General features: G+C 39.5%; 1 protein-coding gene across 8 annotated transcripts in view; it reads right to left on the bottom strand.

Moving 5' to 3' along the window:
* Nucleotides 1-2,148: 2,148 nt before the first annotated feature.
* nr1h3 (nuclear receptor subfamily 1 group H member 3) overlaps nucleotides 2,149-17,537 on the bottom strand; it is a 23,921-nt gene continuing 8,532 nt past the window's right edge. For 5 of the 8 annotated variants that reach the window (XM_014174756.2, XM_014174751.2, XM_014174755.2 and 2 more), the window contains 9 exons: nucleotides 13,955-14,038; nucleotides 11,690-11,929; nucleotides 11,120-11,386; nucleotides 10,577-10,785; nucleotides 9,990-10,169; nucleotides 9,594-9,693; nucleotides 6,595-6,723; nucleotides 5,254-5,348; nucleotides 2,149-4,982 (listed from right to left, as the gene is read on the bottom strand). In XM_014174756.2, the coding sequence (XP_014030231.2) occupies nucleotides 4,836-4,982; nucleotides 5,254-5,348; nucleotides 6,595-6,723; nucleotides 9,594-9,693; nucleotides 9,990-10,169; nucleotides 10,577-10,785; nucleotides 11,120-11,386; nucleotides 11,690-11,929; nucleotides 13,955-13,997 (1,410 nt within the window). In that variant the 5' untranslated portion in view covers nucleotides 13,998-14,038 and the 3' untranslated portion in view covers nucleotides 2,149-4,835. 8 annotated transcript variants of the gene reach the window in all.

The raw sequence follows: 17,537 nt of genomic DNA, 5'->3' as shown, positions 1-17,537 counted from the left end.
GAGGTAATATGTACTGTACATGTAGGTAGAGTTATTAAAGTGACTATGCATAGATAATAATAGAGAGTAGCAGCAGCGTAGAAGAGGGGGGGCAATGCAAATAGTCTGGGTAGCCATTTGATTAGATGTTCAGGAGTCTTATGGCTGGGTTAGAAGCTGTTTAGAATCCTCTTGGACCTAGAGTTGGCGCTTCAGAGTCCCGCAATATGAGCTACGATGCTAATATTTGTGTAAACTCTTCACTGTTCTGTAGGTATCACTGAGTAGACTGACACCCCATTTCATTGATCCCCAATCCATAGGTAAGGCTGTACAGGGAATTACAAGTATGCCCCAAATGCAATTCTGAAGTCTATTTGTATCCATTTGCATCACTTTCAATGAGGGACTTTTTTTTGTGGGTAATCCTTACTATGGCTAGCTTCACATAGGTCATTGGGAAAACGGGACAGGGAGCTATAAAGTGACTTTGCTGCCACTAGAGCAGCACACCCTTTTTTATACATGTTTTACATGTATTAGTCAAATGATTGCATTGTGCCACATTGGGTGGATGTGTTATTGCCAGTTCTTAGTCCAATATTTAATGCAGGGCCTAATTCATTGAAATTAGTTAATGGACAAAAAGGGTCCCCTAAATGGCCAGAAATATTGTAAGGATTGTGTAGTTTAAGGAGAAAACATAGTCAACACTGAATTCATTAGCAACTAAAACTTGATTAGTGTACCTTTAGTCATCATTACAATGTATACTGAACAAAAATCTAAAACGCAACATGCAACAATTTTAAAGATTTTACTGAGTTACAGGTCAGATAAGGAAATCAGTCAATTGAAATAAATGAATTAGGCCCTAATCTATGGATTTCACATGACTGGGCAAGGGTGCAGCCATGGGTGGGCCTGGAAGGGCATAGGCCCAGCCACTGCGGAGCCAGGCCCAGCCAATCAGAATTACTTTTTCCCCACAAAACGGCTTTATTACAGAGAGAAATATTCCTGTTTCATCAGCTGTCCAGGTGGCTAGTCTCAGACACAGGTGCAGAAGCCGGATGGAGGTCCTGAGATGGTGTGGTTACACATGGTCGGCGGTTGCGAGGCCGGTTGGACATACTGCAAAATTCTCTAAAACAACTTGAGGCGGCTTATGGTAGAGAAATGAACATTCAGTTCTGGTGGACATTCCTGCAGCCAGTATGCCAATTGCACACTCCCTCAAAACTTGAGACATCGGTGGCATTTTGTTGTGTGACAAAACTGCACATTTTAGTGTCCTTTTGTCTCCAGCACAAGGTGCACCTGTGTAATGATCATGCTATTTAATCAGCTTCTTGATATGCCACACCTGTCAGGTGGATGGATTATCTTGGCAAAGGAGAAATGCTCCATAACAAGGATGTAAACAAATTTGTGCACAGCATTTGAGAGAAAAACATTTTGTGCATATGGAACATTTCTGGGATTGTTTATTTCAGCTCATGAAAGATGTGACCAACACTTTACGTGTTGCGTTTATATTTTTGTTCAGTATATTTGGGAGCTGTCACTAAGCATAATTTAAATGACAAGAATAGACCCCAAAAGGACTACAACTATAATTGCATGAAGCCTACTGTGTAATAGAGTAAATACTTGTCAATGCAGTAAAATGCCAAGGTAGTTTCCAACTTACCCAAATTCATTCTGTATTTACAAGCTCTTCTGATAAAAATGTATAAATAGAGCAGTCAACAGTTCTGTTGCGATTTGACCACAGAACACCCAACAAGCAAGTGTGGGTGAATCAATTCCCAAGACCGGTTTACTGGCCGTGATACATTTAAGAGAACTAACTAATTTCTTTCAACTAGTGTTGAAATATATATTTTTAAAAGCAGCATATTGAAAAAAAAAAAACTAGGAACAATTACAATTTATTAATGTTGGAATTGTAATAGAGCAAAATCGGGAAAAATGTTTGTTTCGGAAATATATAATCTGGCAATAGGCTACAATGTGTCATGTTTTAATTTATACATATAAAAGAATATAGGTCCTAAAGTGTTAAAAAAAAAAAAATCAAATAAGTTTGCATTTCTATGTCAATATCGTTTACAGCTTCACCCTTTAAGATGTAGAGAAAGGAATTAAATGAGTTCTGCACACCAGAATGTCGTAAATTCTATTACAATCAACTTTCAGTTACCAACAGTATTAACAATAATGTCAAGGAACATTGTGTATTCCAAACAACTGAAAACATCATTTAGACCTAAGACCCCATACCATTAATGGCATACCTTGTGTTAATGCTTAGATTTCTATTAATATTGAAAATACTGAAATAATGTAATTTCAATGCAGACAATCATTCGCTGGTATGAGTTACATATTGAAGGGAAAAAAAATAGGAAAACTGGGATTGTATGGTTGAGACATTGTCTCAAGAGTAATTGAAAATAGATGGCTCCACACACGCATGCCCAGGGAAGAGCAAACCCTTTGAATAGTGTAGAAGAACCATCTTCAGGTTATGAGTCAGCTCGATCAAAAGACAGTCTCAATATCAACCCAAACTAAATAAAACAAATAGCCATAACCTGATGGTTGACATTGGTCTCCTATTTGTCGTCCACCAACCCTAATATCACACAAGATCATATTTGTTAAATAATTGCATTTCTTCTCCTAACTGAAAGCTCCATCGAGTAATTGTTCCATATATCTTACTCCCTTATCTCTGTGCTACTTTGACATATTGTGCAACTTATGATAAATCTCCCCATTTTGTCTGAGTCCTCAACTCTCCTCTATTTCACACTGATTTGAGTTGTAAGGTAAGGAATGGACAAAACTGTCACTCAGAAATCGCAACAAAAAAAAGCTTTCCTTCTCTAATTCCTTCTGAACGTTTGTTTAATAAAAGTGTCACATTAGAGAAGTCATCATCATACAAAGGACTGTGATAGAAACAGCATCATGAAAAAAAAAGATGAATAACAGAGCTTAGTCGAGTGAAACGTTAGAATGGCCTTATTAGTAATCAAATGGGTCAGACTAGAATAACATTCACGAATAACCATTTATAGTTTTAAACTATTGAGTATTTCATTATTAGTAGACATTCATAATGTATATAAGCATTTAAACATTTACAATGGTTTATTCATTGAAGTTATAAAGTGTAACCCAGAAATGTTACTGTTGAAGAAAACACTGCGGTGCCCACACAAGGAGCACAATTTTACTTATTTTGCTATTCCAACTATTGTGGGATGCAAAGCACATTTTAGACAAAGTTGCAACTCAGATGTCTTGAATCATGCTGATTTGGTGGAGGGGAGGACCGTACATATGACTAGACCAGGGATGGGGTCTCAACTTACTGTTGCGAGTTACAATAATAAAAGACAAAGTGCAATTTAAAAATTTGGTTGTGCATCAGCAGTCACTTAATTAGATAGTCTAGCAGCCAGCTAAATATACCAAACTTGAAGTAAGCCTGGTCAAATTACCGACCGGTTGATAAATCAGTTATCATATTAAAAACTGCGAACATTTGCCTCCGCCCTAAGGCAAAATGTGTAGAATTGCAGGAAATTAACTTTAAAACTAAAATGTGTTCTCTTTGCTGTCATGAGGGAGGAGCACTAAAATGTTTTGCTCGCAAGGTAGGCGGGGCAGATTGTGGGTAAGCAGACCCACGAGCCACTGCATGATGAGTTCAGATTTTTTTGTGCCCCCACCCATAGCCTAAGCTTACTACTAACTAGCGTAGCATTGAAGTTGTTCCAGTGTATAAGGTCTCAACTTGTCCGTCACATACCCAGTCATGCTTAAAAATAAATCACTGCTTGCTTGTGCGTTAGTGAGTGTTGATTGTACAGTCGTTTTGTATGGATGTCTTCACTTGTGGGCATACTAAATATATATATTTTGTCATAGTAATATATACTTTGTACATGGAAATCAATGTTTGAGTGCATTTACAAATGGTTGGTGGGGGCCCTGCGCTTGGAAGTGGTAGACTACGCATCTCTATACCATCACTTTACCTTAAACAATTCAACACCAATCAGAATTGCTTTCCTGTTCCTTCCGAGAGAACAAATCAGATGGCTGAATATTAAACTGCTAAAATCGCAACAGTATCAAGCAGGTGACCTACCATTCTAACATACATCTGGACAGTGGGCACCAATAAGACATTTCTTAACATTGGGCAGCAGTTAAAATACCTCTATATCCTATCCCATTGCAACACAGGGCTATAACATGTATTTTTCCATTTATTTTCACTATGGGGTTATCATTGATGATGTGGATCTGAGAGTGGAGCTTCATGGCAATTGAAGCTTCATGGCAATTGTCGTTAAAGATGTCTATCATGAGACTGACTATCAACAGATTTAATGGTTAACACTGGCTAGCAAGTCTGAGCCAAACTGACCATGGCAGCACAATCTCACCACAAGCCGTCTCACCTTCAATACAACGGAATGGGCGAGGGACAGAAATCAGGTGTGCACAATCCTCAACCCATAGAAATACCAATTATATTCATTCCATTTCTATGCCCCAACCTCCCCCATGAGATTAGTCCCAGTCTGCAGGACAGAGGAGCATCAATATCCTGCCAAACTGCACAGAAGACACAAAAAAATTAATTAAAAAATGTTCCTCCAATCCGGCAACCAATCTGTAGGTTTGATTCGTCGTGTTTGGGTAGCCTGGGAGACGTCGCTTCATTCGCAAGTCTTTTTTTTCAACACTTGAAAGACAGACCCAATGTTAGTGTCCATCCAAGTACATATGTCTGCGAAGCGCAGCAGAGTTCCGTGAGGGCATCAGCGGAGTCACTCGTGGACGTCCCAGATTTCAGATAGCAGCGGCGGGAGCTTCTTGTCCTGGAGGCGCAGGGCGAAGACCTGCTCAGAGTGGACGCTGCTGAGGGTGCGGAGGCTGACCAGCTTCATGAGCATGCGTGGAAACATCAGGTGATCCTAGAAGGAAGAGAGAGGTTAATTTAACCCCATTCATAATTCAGTGTTGGGGACCATTACATTTTGTATTTTGAAATCTAACATTTTCATATTACTTTCTATTTGGATTTTCCCACTCATAACCTGCATTTCAATACATTTCCTGTACCGACTGGAATTGAAAACGGAATTCAACTCAATGCAGACTCAAGGGTGTACGTGACAACTGAATCCTCAAAACCTACACATAGCGGCTTGTACAAGTTAAATCATATATAACTAGGGCACTCACATTTGGTCTCTTTATCATGATGTAAGAACGAAGTGCGTCCACGTACGGCTGCTGCAGTCGCTCCACCAGTTCATGGTCCTGCACATTGGGCCGGTCTGGGAAACACACGAATACAGCTGAATGTTTTATACCTAATACAATGCATAGATATCTGTTGAATATTACTCTCTACATATGGGGAAGGTCTTTGTAGTACCCAGGTCAAGACATTAATATTTTGATATCCCAAACTCTTTGTTTAGAATTCTTTCGCATTTAGGCAGAGACCAGCGAGGCGAGTGAAAATGACTTTGATGGTGAACTTTCCGTGCCGCTACCGTTCACTCAAAGTGAAAAGACACATACGTAGTGAACTCCTCAGCAAACGCATGCGGTGCCTTCAGAAGGTGTTCACACCTTTTTAGGATAAAAAGAAACAGGACAGAGCTAAGCACAGGCAAAATCCTAGAGGAAAACCTGGTTCAGTCTGCTTTCCAACAGACACTGGGAGACAAATTCTCCTTTCTGCAGGACAATAACCTAAGCGCCAAATATACACGAGTTGCTTACCAAGATGACTCAATATTTCTGAGTGGCCTAGTTAGAGTTTTGACTTAAATAGGCCTACAAATCTATGGCAAAACTTGAAAATGGCTATCTAGCAATGATCCAACAACAAACTTGACAGAGCTTAAAGAATTATTGTAATAATGTGTAAATATTGTACAATCCAGGTGTGCAAAGCTCGTAGAGACTTACCCAGACATACTCACAGCTGTAATCACTGCCAAAGGTGATTCTAGCATGTATTGACTCAGGGGTTGTGAATAGTTATGTAAATTCATTATTTATGCATTTCATTTCTCAATAAATTTACAAAATTTTCTAAAAACTTGGTTTTCACTTAGTCATTATGTGGGTATTATGTGTAGATAATATATTCAGTCCATTTTAAAAATAGGTCAAGGGGTATGAATACTTTCTGAAGGCACTGTATCATTAACTGTCATTCTATTTATTGAAAAGTTTCAAAATATCTACAGCGACCTTATTACATAATTTCCTGACCCCTGGTCATATTTTCACCTGACACCATGTAGAATCTTTAAAAACGGCGCTGTTCCCATTAATTTGTTTGTTTTTCGGGACGCTTCCGCATATGATTACTAGGGATGCACAATATGTCAGTGACAATATTGGTATCGGCCGATAATAGCTTAAAAATCGATATTGCAAAGAAAATATTGAATATTGGTATCGGCCCAGAATATCCACATCAGTGAATCACTAATGATTACGACGATGTCCAGACCTTTGTAATAAAGGGACCTTGCATATGGGCTCTGTTCCACACTAGCATACCACTTGACCTCTGACCTGCAGAGAAGATGTTAATGGCGATGAGCAAAGCATACTCCGCCTCGTCCAGGTGCAGGTCGTTCATCCCCTTGGAGAACTCAAAGATGGGGTTGATAAACTCCAACTGCAGCCCTGAGGGGATGAAAGAGGAGGGAAATACAAACAGAGGGAAACAAATATGGGTTAAGGGTAAAAGGTCAATGTCTCTACAGAGTATGGCAAGGGTTGCGCCAAAGTTTCCTTGAGGGGTTGCAGGATCTTCCTTGATTTGAGGGATATATATATATATATATATACACGTTCAAAAGTTTGAGGTCACTTAGAAATGTCCTTGTTTTTGAAAGAAAAGCACATTTGTTGGTCCATTACAAAAACATAAAATTGATCAGAAATACAGTCTAGTCATTGTTAATGTTGTAAATGACTATTGTAGCTGGAAACGGCTGATTTTTATGTAATATCTACATAGGCGTACAGAGGCCCATTATCAGCAACCGTCACTCCTGTGTTCCAATGGCACGTTGTGTTAGCTAATCCAAGTTTATCATTTTAAAAGGCTAATTGATCAGAGTTGCAAAGAAAAAGCCATATCTCACTGGCCAAAAAAAAAAAGATTAAGATGGGCAAAACACAGACACTGGACAGAGGAACTCTGCCTAGAAGGCCAGCATCCCGGAGTCACCACCTCGCTGTTGACGTTGAGACTGGTGTTTGCGGGTACTATTTAATGAAGCTGCCAGTTGAGACTTGTGAGACGTCTGTTTCTCAAACTAGACACAAATGTACTCGTCCTTTTGCCCAGTTGTGCACCGGGGCCTCCCACTTCTTTCTTTTCTGGTTAGAGCCCGTTTGCGCTGTTCTGTGAAGGGAGTAGTACACCGCACTGTACGAGACCTTCAGTTTCTCACATGGAATAGCCGTAATTTCTCAGAACAAGAATAGACTGACGAATTTGATTAGAAAGGTCTTTGTTTTTGGCCATTTTGAGCTGTAATCGAACCCACAAATGCTGATGCTCCAGATACTCAACTAGTCTAAAGGCCAGTTTAATTGCTTCTTTAAAATCAGGACAACAGTTTTCAGCTGTGCTAACATAATTGCAAAAGGGTTCTCTCATGATCAAGTAGCCTTTTAAAATTATAAACTTGGATTAGCTAACAATGTGCTATTGGAACACAGGAGTGATGGTTGCTGATAATAGGCCTCTGTACACCATTAAAAACAAAATCTGCTGTTTCCAGCTACAATAGTCATTTACAACATTAACAATGTCTACACTGTATTTCTGATCAATTTGATTTTATTTTAATGGAAAAAAAATGTGCTTTTCTTTCAAAAACTAGGACTTTTCTACGTGACCAAACTTTTTAACGGTAGTGTATATTCACACAGTACCAGTCAAAAGTTTGGACACACCTACTTATTTAAGGGTGTTTCTTAATGTTTTCTACATTGTAGAATAATAGTGAAGACATCAAAACTATGAAATCATGTACTATCAAAAGTGTTAAACAAAGCTAAATATATTTTACATTGAGATTCTTCAAAGTTGCCACCCTTTGCCTTGACAGCTGTGCACACTAGGCACCCTCTCAACCAGCTTCATGGGGTAGTCACCTGGAATGCACTTCAATTAACAGGTGTGCCTTGTTAAAAGTTAATTTGAGGAATTTCTTTCCTTCTTAACGCATTTCAGCCAATCAGTTGTGTTGTGACGTGACGGTATACAGAAGATAGCCCTATTTAGTAAAATACCAAGTCCATATTATAGCAAGAACAGCTCAAATAAGCAAAGAAAAACAACAGTCCATTACTTTAAGACAAGGTCAGTAAATCCGGAAAATTAAGAACTCTGAAAGTTTCTTCAAGTGCAGTCACAAAAACCATCAATCGCAATGAAACTGGCTCTCATGAGGACCACAGCTTCACTGAGTTCAAGTAAGAGGCACATCTCAACATCAACTGTTCAGCGGAGACTGTGTGAATCAGGCCTTCATGGTCGAATTTCTGCAAAGAAACCACTACTAAAGGACACCAATAATAAGAAGAGACTTGCTTGGGCCAAGAAACACAATCAATGGACATTAGACCAGTGGAAATCTGTTCTTTGGTCTGATGAGTCCAAATGTGACCACCATGTCTTTGTGAGACGCAGAGTAGGTGAACGGGTGATCTCCGCATGTGTGGTTCCCACCGTGAAGCATGGAGGTGGTGTGATGATCCTTTGCTGGTGACACTGTCTGATTTATTTAGATTTCAAAGCACACTTAACCAGCATGGCTACCACAGCATTCTGTAGCAATACGCCATCCCATCTGGTTTGCTCTTAGTGGGACTATCATTTGTTTTTCAACAGGACAATGACCCAACACACCTCCAGGCTGTGTAAGGGCTATTTGACCAAGGAGAGTGATGAGTGCTGCATCAGATGACCTGATGAAAAACCCTTGAATGAGTAGTTGTGTCCAAACTTTGACTGGTACTGTATATTTTCTTTTTTTAAAGAGAAAAAAAAAAAAAAGGTGTAAAATGTCAGAGAAAGACGACTGATGCACATGGGGATATCTTTGGTTTGTCTCCATGACATTCAGAAGCTGAGCTACGCCCTTCTAAAGTTAAGTCAAAGAAATGTGACTTTACTTGAGTAGTCATGTGTGTGACTGTCGCTTTCATTTGATCTATTCACTTTTCGTAAAAGATTGAGGGTTAAATTGAGTGTTCATAAACTGTAATATAACATTTGTAAGCGGAATAACATTTTTGGGAAAACGGGTATAGAATTCATTTTCCTTATCCATCATTAGCCTACCTAAAATATGTCATGAATATTGTTAAACTACATGGAATTGCAGGAAATGACCTTCAAAACAACATAACATTTTTAAAATAATGTAATTTATGTTAAAAGGGGGACCCCCTGGGGTATAGAACAGGAGGGAGTTGAAGGCGAGCAACTTGTTTTTGACTGATTGCAGCTTGAATGTGGATCATGAACATCTCACCTGCTTTGGCAAAATCCTCCTTGTTATAACTGAAGTCCTTCAGGAACGTGATGCTCTCAATGGCAGGGTTGTATCTCCGCGATGTCTCCAGCAGCATGATCTGCCGAAAAACAAGGCACATCTCAGTGACTGGGGATCAAGTGAGAAACATTGAGCAAAGTAAATAATCTACTTGACATATTGAGACATGTGATCCTGAAAACAAACAATGCTATTGAGCAGGACATGATTCCCCCCTCCCAGTGGTCTTGACTAGATGTGTTGTTTTTTTGGGGGGGGTTAAAAGGCGAAAAACAATATCAAGCCGGCATTTGTTATTACTGTATTTACCACTTTATCAAACCTGTTTGAGAATATGAGGGGAAAGAGTAATGCACTAGAAAAACGATGACTCACCTCAATGGTTGAGGTCTTCAGCAGGGCAATCTGGTCCTCTCTGGTGAGCTCTAGGAAGCCAGGCAACTGCTTGGCAAAGTCCACTATCTCCTGGACCGACATGATGGCCAGCTCAGTGAAGTGGGCAAAGCGCTGCTGCCGCACCTCCCTGTTCTGGGGGTCCTGACTCTGGGGCCACGGCTGGAAATTAGATGAGACAAAGACATCAATAGATAAATGAACAAATGATTCAATTCATCAATATTTAACAAATAAAAATACCTAATACAATGCAGAGATTTCGCCATGTGCTCAGAGCTGCTGAACTATCAAAAATTGTCTGGATGACAAACAGTTAATTTGGCCAAAATTCAACCGTAACAATATTTTTTGCAGTATTCTTGGCTAACATGTCTTTGAACATGCGGAGGTGTTGTGTAAATATTGTGGAATGCAGAAATGTTGTATTCCACCTCCATATCAAGATGACGATTTCATACCAATTCTAACATTAGTGCAACTGTCAATCAAAACTGTTTAAGATAACTAAGCATGCCATATGTTAGTAGTTTGCCCTATGGCGTCAAAGGATTGGGACACTCAGAGACAATCACCGTGACTTTGGGCCGGTCGATGAACGAGCGCTTGTTGCACTGCTTCTGCATGGCCACCAGCTTCTCGATCATCTCCAACTGCTCGGGCGCCAGCGGGACCACTTCCGGCACCGGGGTGGGGGTCACCACGGCAGACGTGCGTGCAGTCTCTTCTTCGTTCTTCTTCATCTTTTTCACTCGGATCTGCTCCTCTGAGAGAACGCCTGGGGGTGCCAGGAACACAATCAGCACAGTAATGAAAAGTAGGAAAAATAAGTACTACCATAGTTTGGGAGGTCAATTTCAATGATGTACTTCAGCTTTTTATAGAGATCTTGCAGAGACATCTCCAATCAGTATCTCTACATTTAAAATAAAGCATCTTCAGTTTTTTTTTTTGCGTAACCGCTACATTTCCCGACAGATCAAAGGGAAAAAGGTTAAAAAAAAAAGCACAGGTGTTTTTGAAGATAAAGGTGTATATAAAAAAAATATATATATATATATTTTTTTAAACACAAATGGTTACTACAGTTCCCTGTGGCAACCATAACTCACATTGCTCCAGCATGCCCGCTTCACGGCACTTGCGCAGCCGGCACTGCTGGCACTTGCGGCGCATGTACATGTCCATCTCACAGCGGCCGTTGTTCTTGCACGAATACTGGGCACTCTTGATGACACTGCGGCGGAAGAAGCCCTTGCAGCCCTCGCAGCTCAGCACGTTGTAGTGGAAGCCTGAGGCCTTGTCCCCGCACACGCTGCACACCTCGTTCCCCAGCATCTTGGGGGCTGGACCCTTCTTCCTCTTCACCGGCTGGCCCTCTGTGGAAATATAGAAAATGTATGTACTATCAATAGATGATATGCAAATATCAGAGAAAACAGTAAATGCATACATGTACTCTCAATATAGTATATGGAACTATCTGGGAAAATATAGGCATGTACTCTAAATATATAAGATGAGACGGATTAGCCTGATGCTTGGACCAGTCCGACTGGTTTGACGACGTCACTGAACACACAGGTGTCAGGTCTCCCTCACAAAATAGGTCTCTTGAACTCAAATGGGAATTTCTGGATAAACAAAGGTTAAATCAAACCAAAATACAAAAACATGCGCACCTGTGTTGGCAGGCATGCTGTCGGCGGGGTCGGCCTTGATGTCACTGGGCTCCATGGGCAGTGGGCTGCTCTTCTCAGCTAGTGAGGAAGGCCCTTTCTGGGGGGGGCTGGAAAACCCTGCATGGTCGGGTGGTTCCAGGGGGAGGAGGTTGCCCTCATGCTTCATTTCTGCACTGCTGCGGTCGTCACCACTGCAGAGGCAGTCCAGCTGCAGCTCTGGGGCCCCGTCAAACACCTCACCTGTGATACGGGGCGGCAGGTAGCCTAGTGGTCAGAGCTTTGGACTAGGAACCGAAAGGTTGCAAGATCGAATCCCCGAGCCGACAAGGTAAAAATCTGTCATTCTGCACCTGAAAAAGGCAGTTAACCCACTTCTCCTAGTCTGTCATTGAAAATAAGAATTTGTTCTTAACCGACTTGCCTAGTTAAATAAAAAGGTAAAACGCACATTGTAGGGTGTCCAAGCAAAAACACATATTTTGACCAATGGGTAAAATGATGTTAATGGTGTAGATCAGTGGTTGTCAACTGGTTTTGCCTCAGGACCCAAATTGAACCAGGTTGTCTCAGTAGCGACCCAATATTCACATCATGAAAAAGATTCACCAAAATACAATCTGGAAAACTGTTTTTTTTAATGCTATATTGATAGTAAATGTTGCAATTATATGACAAGGGAACATCCTTTCCACCTCTTTCAATGTCAATAATAAAATGATGCCCATATTCTTGATGACCTCACTGGTTTGAGACAATGAATCTACCAAAAAAATAGCACCAAATAGTTATGCTCTACATTGAAAATATGGTGATTTAAGAAAAATTGTTCAGAGATTAAATCATTTACATGTGCAATTTCTTATCCAGAGCGACTTACATTAGAAAAACAAGTGTGAAAATGTAAGTACATTAACATTCCACATACCTGGTTTAAGTTCAGATTGGAGTATTATTGTATTTTACCCACGACCCATTCAAAACCCTCAGTTGAGAATCGCTGGTGTAAATAATCCTCAAAACTCCAATAAATGTTTTACCCTTGTAGGATGGGCAGAATAAGGGTGACTAAATAAAAGGAGCCCCCCCCAGCTAGACTGGATTCTCTGCAATAATTAAGGCAACTGGCTACCAGACAGGCTCACTTTTCTTACACAAACAAGCGCATGTCTGAAATGTCAACCGAGCGTATACCAAGCTTTTCATTTTCAAATCCTTTTACATTTAATTCTGCTCGTGTCATGCTAATTTAGCTTTTTGCGACCCACAGAAACAACTTTGAAGACAACAAGTTTTTAGGATTAAAAAAAAATGTGGTTACGGGAAACCTGCACAGCTGTGTCAACAGAGCCCGGTGATTATTATTGGATGTATTAGGTTACGAAATCTGACTTTTTGGATATAATGTTAAATGATATGTTAGAGAAAGATGCCACTGAACAATTCAGAACAAGAATAATCATATTTGTCTTGGTAAAATATAATTTAGAACATAAGAAAACATTTCGCCCACTATGGGCAGAGTGGGTGGACAGCCTACAAATTGAGACGTTAGACCACTTTACTGTGGCTTTACTTTTGAAATCATACATGGCCACGTCACCTTTCACATAGGACACTCAGTTCTAATATTAAAGTCACAAGATTGTGAGAAGTTCCCTTTTAGGCCTAAATGGGCTCTGACAACATGCAACAATTCCACCTGAAAACAGTCCTAAATGTCAATGATATAGGCCTATCTGTAGTTGTAAAAGAATACAAGTATAAGTTAACAACTTGAAGCTATAAAGTAGATATTTTACGGCCGATCGGCTGGTAACGCTAGTTTCTACGACAATGTATACAAACAGCAATGTCTTCCTGTTACACTATTGGTTCTAGGAGGTTGAAAACAAACAATATAATAATACTTCACATCCCTGAAACGGATGGGTTTTGGATTATGAAAAGGTAAGAATGTAATCATACTAAGCCATTTCATTTATTTAAACATATCATATTTTCAATACAAGACATGACTAAGCCAGTTCAAGTTCTTTTCATCTGTATTCTTAAAAATAATTATCTAAAATTGGCACTAAAATGATTAAAAATTCTGCAGTGTACTTTGTGGAGTGACCTACAATGTCAGTGCTCCCAATCAGTGTAATGACACGCGGGGTCGACTGAGAACCCAGCTAATGAATGGGGGTTAATGTAAATGTAAATGTACATATCAACTGTTCAAGGACCCAGTCAGATCATGACTGAAACATGGGGCTCTCTTACCAGGACCAACATCTGTGATATCAGTCGCAGACAGCGTGGACATCTTCTGCACAGCAGCTTGTCATTACGAAATCAAATCTGCACCTGGGGGTAATAAAAAAAAATTATATCATATAACTAATATAAGAGCCAATAGACACAAAAGACCATACATTATTTCAAAGAAAATGCCATAAAGAAGTGAAAAAGTAGAAAGCGTGCCAGATCAAGTGCGCCTAGACGTGTGGTCTCAATTAAATAGCTTGTAGACTAGGCTGTATAGGACGCGGAAGCACAGCACTTGTCTTTAACTTCCTTAATATGACAGGCTATAGTTTAAAATAGACTCCAACACCGACTGGAAATACATTTTTACACTGCTTGAAAATCATCCGGTTCACATTTTGTCATTTAGCAGATGTTCTTATCAAGGGCACAGACAGGGTCAGCTTGTAGGCTCGGGGATTCGAACCAGCAACCTTTCAGTTACTGGCCCAACTAATTGCTAGGCTACCTGCTGCCACCACTTATGCAAAATGCACCTAAAAGTTATGCAAAACGTAGCTTAAGTCAAGAAAGTGTCCACTCTCCTATATTTCGCCCCAACTCCTCTTTCAAACTACGTCTACCCTGTTGGCTGATATAGCTCAATAATACCACTAGCCTAATATAAAAATGGGCCACGTAAGAATCTCTGGTATTTTAACCTAGTTCTTTGGCTATTTTTGCGCATTATAATTTTGACTAGATTTACTCCCATCAAAGCCGTTCAACTCTTAAAGTCACAATTGGCCTTATGGGGAAAATCCCTGAGCAGTTTACTTCCTCTCTGGCAACAGAGTTAAGAACTCTGTAGTCACAGGGTGGAATTAATAACTTAACCATGCTCAAAGGGATATTCAATGTCTGCTTTTTACATTTTTACCCATCAACCAAATAGGTGCCCTTCTTCGCAAGGCATTAGGAAACCTCCCTGGTCGAGTCTGTTTGAAATTCACTGCTCGACTGAAGGACTAACAGATAATTGTGTGTGGGGTACAGAGATCAGTCAATCAAAAATCATGTTAAACACTATTATTGCACAGAGTCCATGCAACTTAAGCTATTTTTTTACTCCTGTCAAAAGGAGTTGAATACTTGACAAGACATTTTAGCTCTTCATTTATTTGTTCAACTGTAGTTGAAATTGTCGGTCCATCACCTGGTATTAATTTCAACGTCCACAAACGTTTTTTGGTCCTTAAATTTGGCCCAAATCTAGACGTCCATGATTGGTTCCGATTTGGTCCGGTCCAAATCTGAACCAATCATAGATGTCCAGGTTTCAAAAGTTTGAACAGTACAAAGGAGTATAGTACACTAAAGAAAAGTGCAGTACTTTACTGCACTACTATAGAGTACAGTTCAGAACAGTACAGTAGAATAGAGTGGAGTTAAGAGTTAAGTACACAGTAGAGCACACTAGAGTTGAGCAGGGGTTGCATTAGAGTTCAGAAATCTGCATTTTCAAAACGCTGACCTTTAAAAAAAAAAATCTGCATTTTAAACAATTTCACCTGCGTTATATATTGAAAGTCATTGTTGTTCTGCTTCAATAGAGTGATCAGGGGCGTGCAACTATATAGTGTTCCTTCACAGAAAATACGTCAGTGCAACACATGGCATAAAATAGCTTCATTTCATCAGATAACAGAAGTGCAACACTATTTATAGCAGCCACAAGTAAATGAGCATACAATGAAACAAAAAGAGGTATATTTTGTAAAAACTATTCACTGCCATCATATTTCTAATGTTCATCATAAAAAGAATGTAGCCAGCTACATTTTGTAATGTTTTGCTTAAAGTTCAGCTTGCATATTACCGGAGAAAAAGAGAAAGGTAGGTTACACCTAGAAAAGTAGCTACACATCAGTCAGAGCGTTGTCTGCTGATAAAAAAAATGCCCATTTGTGAATTCTCATCCGAGTGGAGAAGTGCAACTGAAAAACAAAATGAATGCTTACAATATGTAGCATTTTAGATACGAGTTAAAGCGCAGCAAGATATTTCTTAAGCGGCTACATTTTCTCTGTGTGAAAAATGCTGAATTCTGTGTTAACACAACCCCTGTTGAGTACACTATTATGTAGTGTAGTATACTTTACTGTAATCTACTGAGCTAAAGTGTGCTGTACTTTGATGTCCAAACTTGCGCAACAGACGTCTATAATTGGTTCGGATTTGGTCCGGTCCAAAACCACCAAATTTGGTCTTGTTTGGTGCCAGAGCTCATTAAAATAAATAGACAAGAGTGTAGAATAATACCCAAATATGCCAAGGAGAATATTGCCTTTGTGTAGCTATTTAGGATGCATCACCATGAAGGGAATGACATTCATATCCATAATTATGCAATTCCGTGTAGTACAGATCAGGGACCTATGACGAAATTCCATTAGCACAATTCTGTCACCGGGTGTAAATCCACTTCACTTACTGTAGCTCAATAACCTACTGAGATGTTCAACGTGTCATGTCAGTTGTCACCCCATTCTTTCTGCAGACATCTTTGAATCTTAATTTGGAGCAGTTATTTAACATTTTTAGGAAAACGTGATGACTTTGGTTACTGAAATTCTGCTACCAAACTTTGCATCGGCACAGTTAGAGTAAAATGTGTTTTTATAAAAAATATTCTGGGTCAATTCTTAAAAGTAGTCCTTGTGCATAGAGTTTGAGATTCAAATGTTTTTTTGATTGGTATCCATTTTAAGGGTGTCAGCGCAATTCCATTACTGTGGAACTGCCCATAACTAGGGCTTTACGGTGATGTTGAAAATGTAGGAGACATTGAGGTAAATGGGTTGAAATCTTCCTAGAAGTCTGAAAAACATCACAAAAATGCTGTCTTTATTCAGAAAAAATATATATATTTTGAATGTTCCATGTGGTCTATATTAAAGGGCGCTTCATTTAATCTAACAGGCTTTAAAATACCAAAGGGGTGCGAATTGTACTCTATTTGTAGAACTGATACCAACTGATTCTTTAAGAACATAACTGCTTGATGAGCTTAGTTCAACTGTCCCCATCAGAACCCAAAGCTTACTTTACTCTAATGTTTGTAAACAACGTAAGTGTAAACAAACCGTATAGCCTCAAAACTAATGATCATATCATTTTGACAATGTCACAATTTTATTTTTGCACTAGTTGGCTGCACCAGCAAAAAAATGCCAGTATTTTTCCTTCATCGGCAATGTTCAAACATGATCAATTAACAAAAAAAGCAGGACGGCAGGTGGCCTAGATTAAGAGCGTTGGGCAAGTAACCGGAAGCTTGCTGGTTTGAATCCCCGAGCCGATTAGGCCCAAAATCTGTTGATGTGCCCTTGCGCAAGGCACATAACTGTAATTGCTCCTGTAAATCACTTTGGATAAGAGCGTCTGCTAAATTACTATAATGTCAAACACTTTTAGCTGATTGCCCTATCTCCAGGTATGACCATTGACATTGATTCAATTAAACATTTTGGCAAATGTAGGCATAAAATGTAAAAAAAACAACAAAAAAAGACATAGCATAGACCTGTTACTCGTTTGAGCGGCTCAAGTGTATTGT

This window comes from Salmo salar, chromosome ssa26 (genome assembly GCF_905237065.1).
Source record: "Salmo salar chromosome ssa26, Ssal_v3.1, whole genome shotgun sequence".
NCBI lineage: Eukaryota > Metazoa > Chordata > Actinopteri > Salmoniformes > Salmonidae > Salmo > Salmo salar.
Note: the sequence above shows the minus strand (reverse complement) of the source record. Positions and strands in the feature narration are given on the sequence as shown.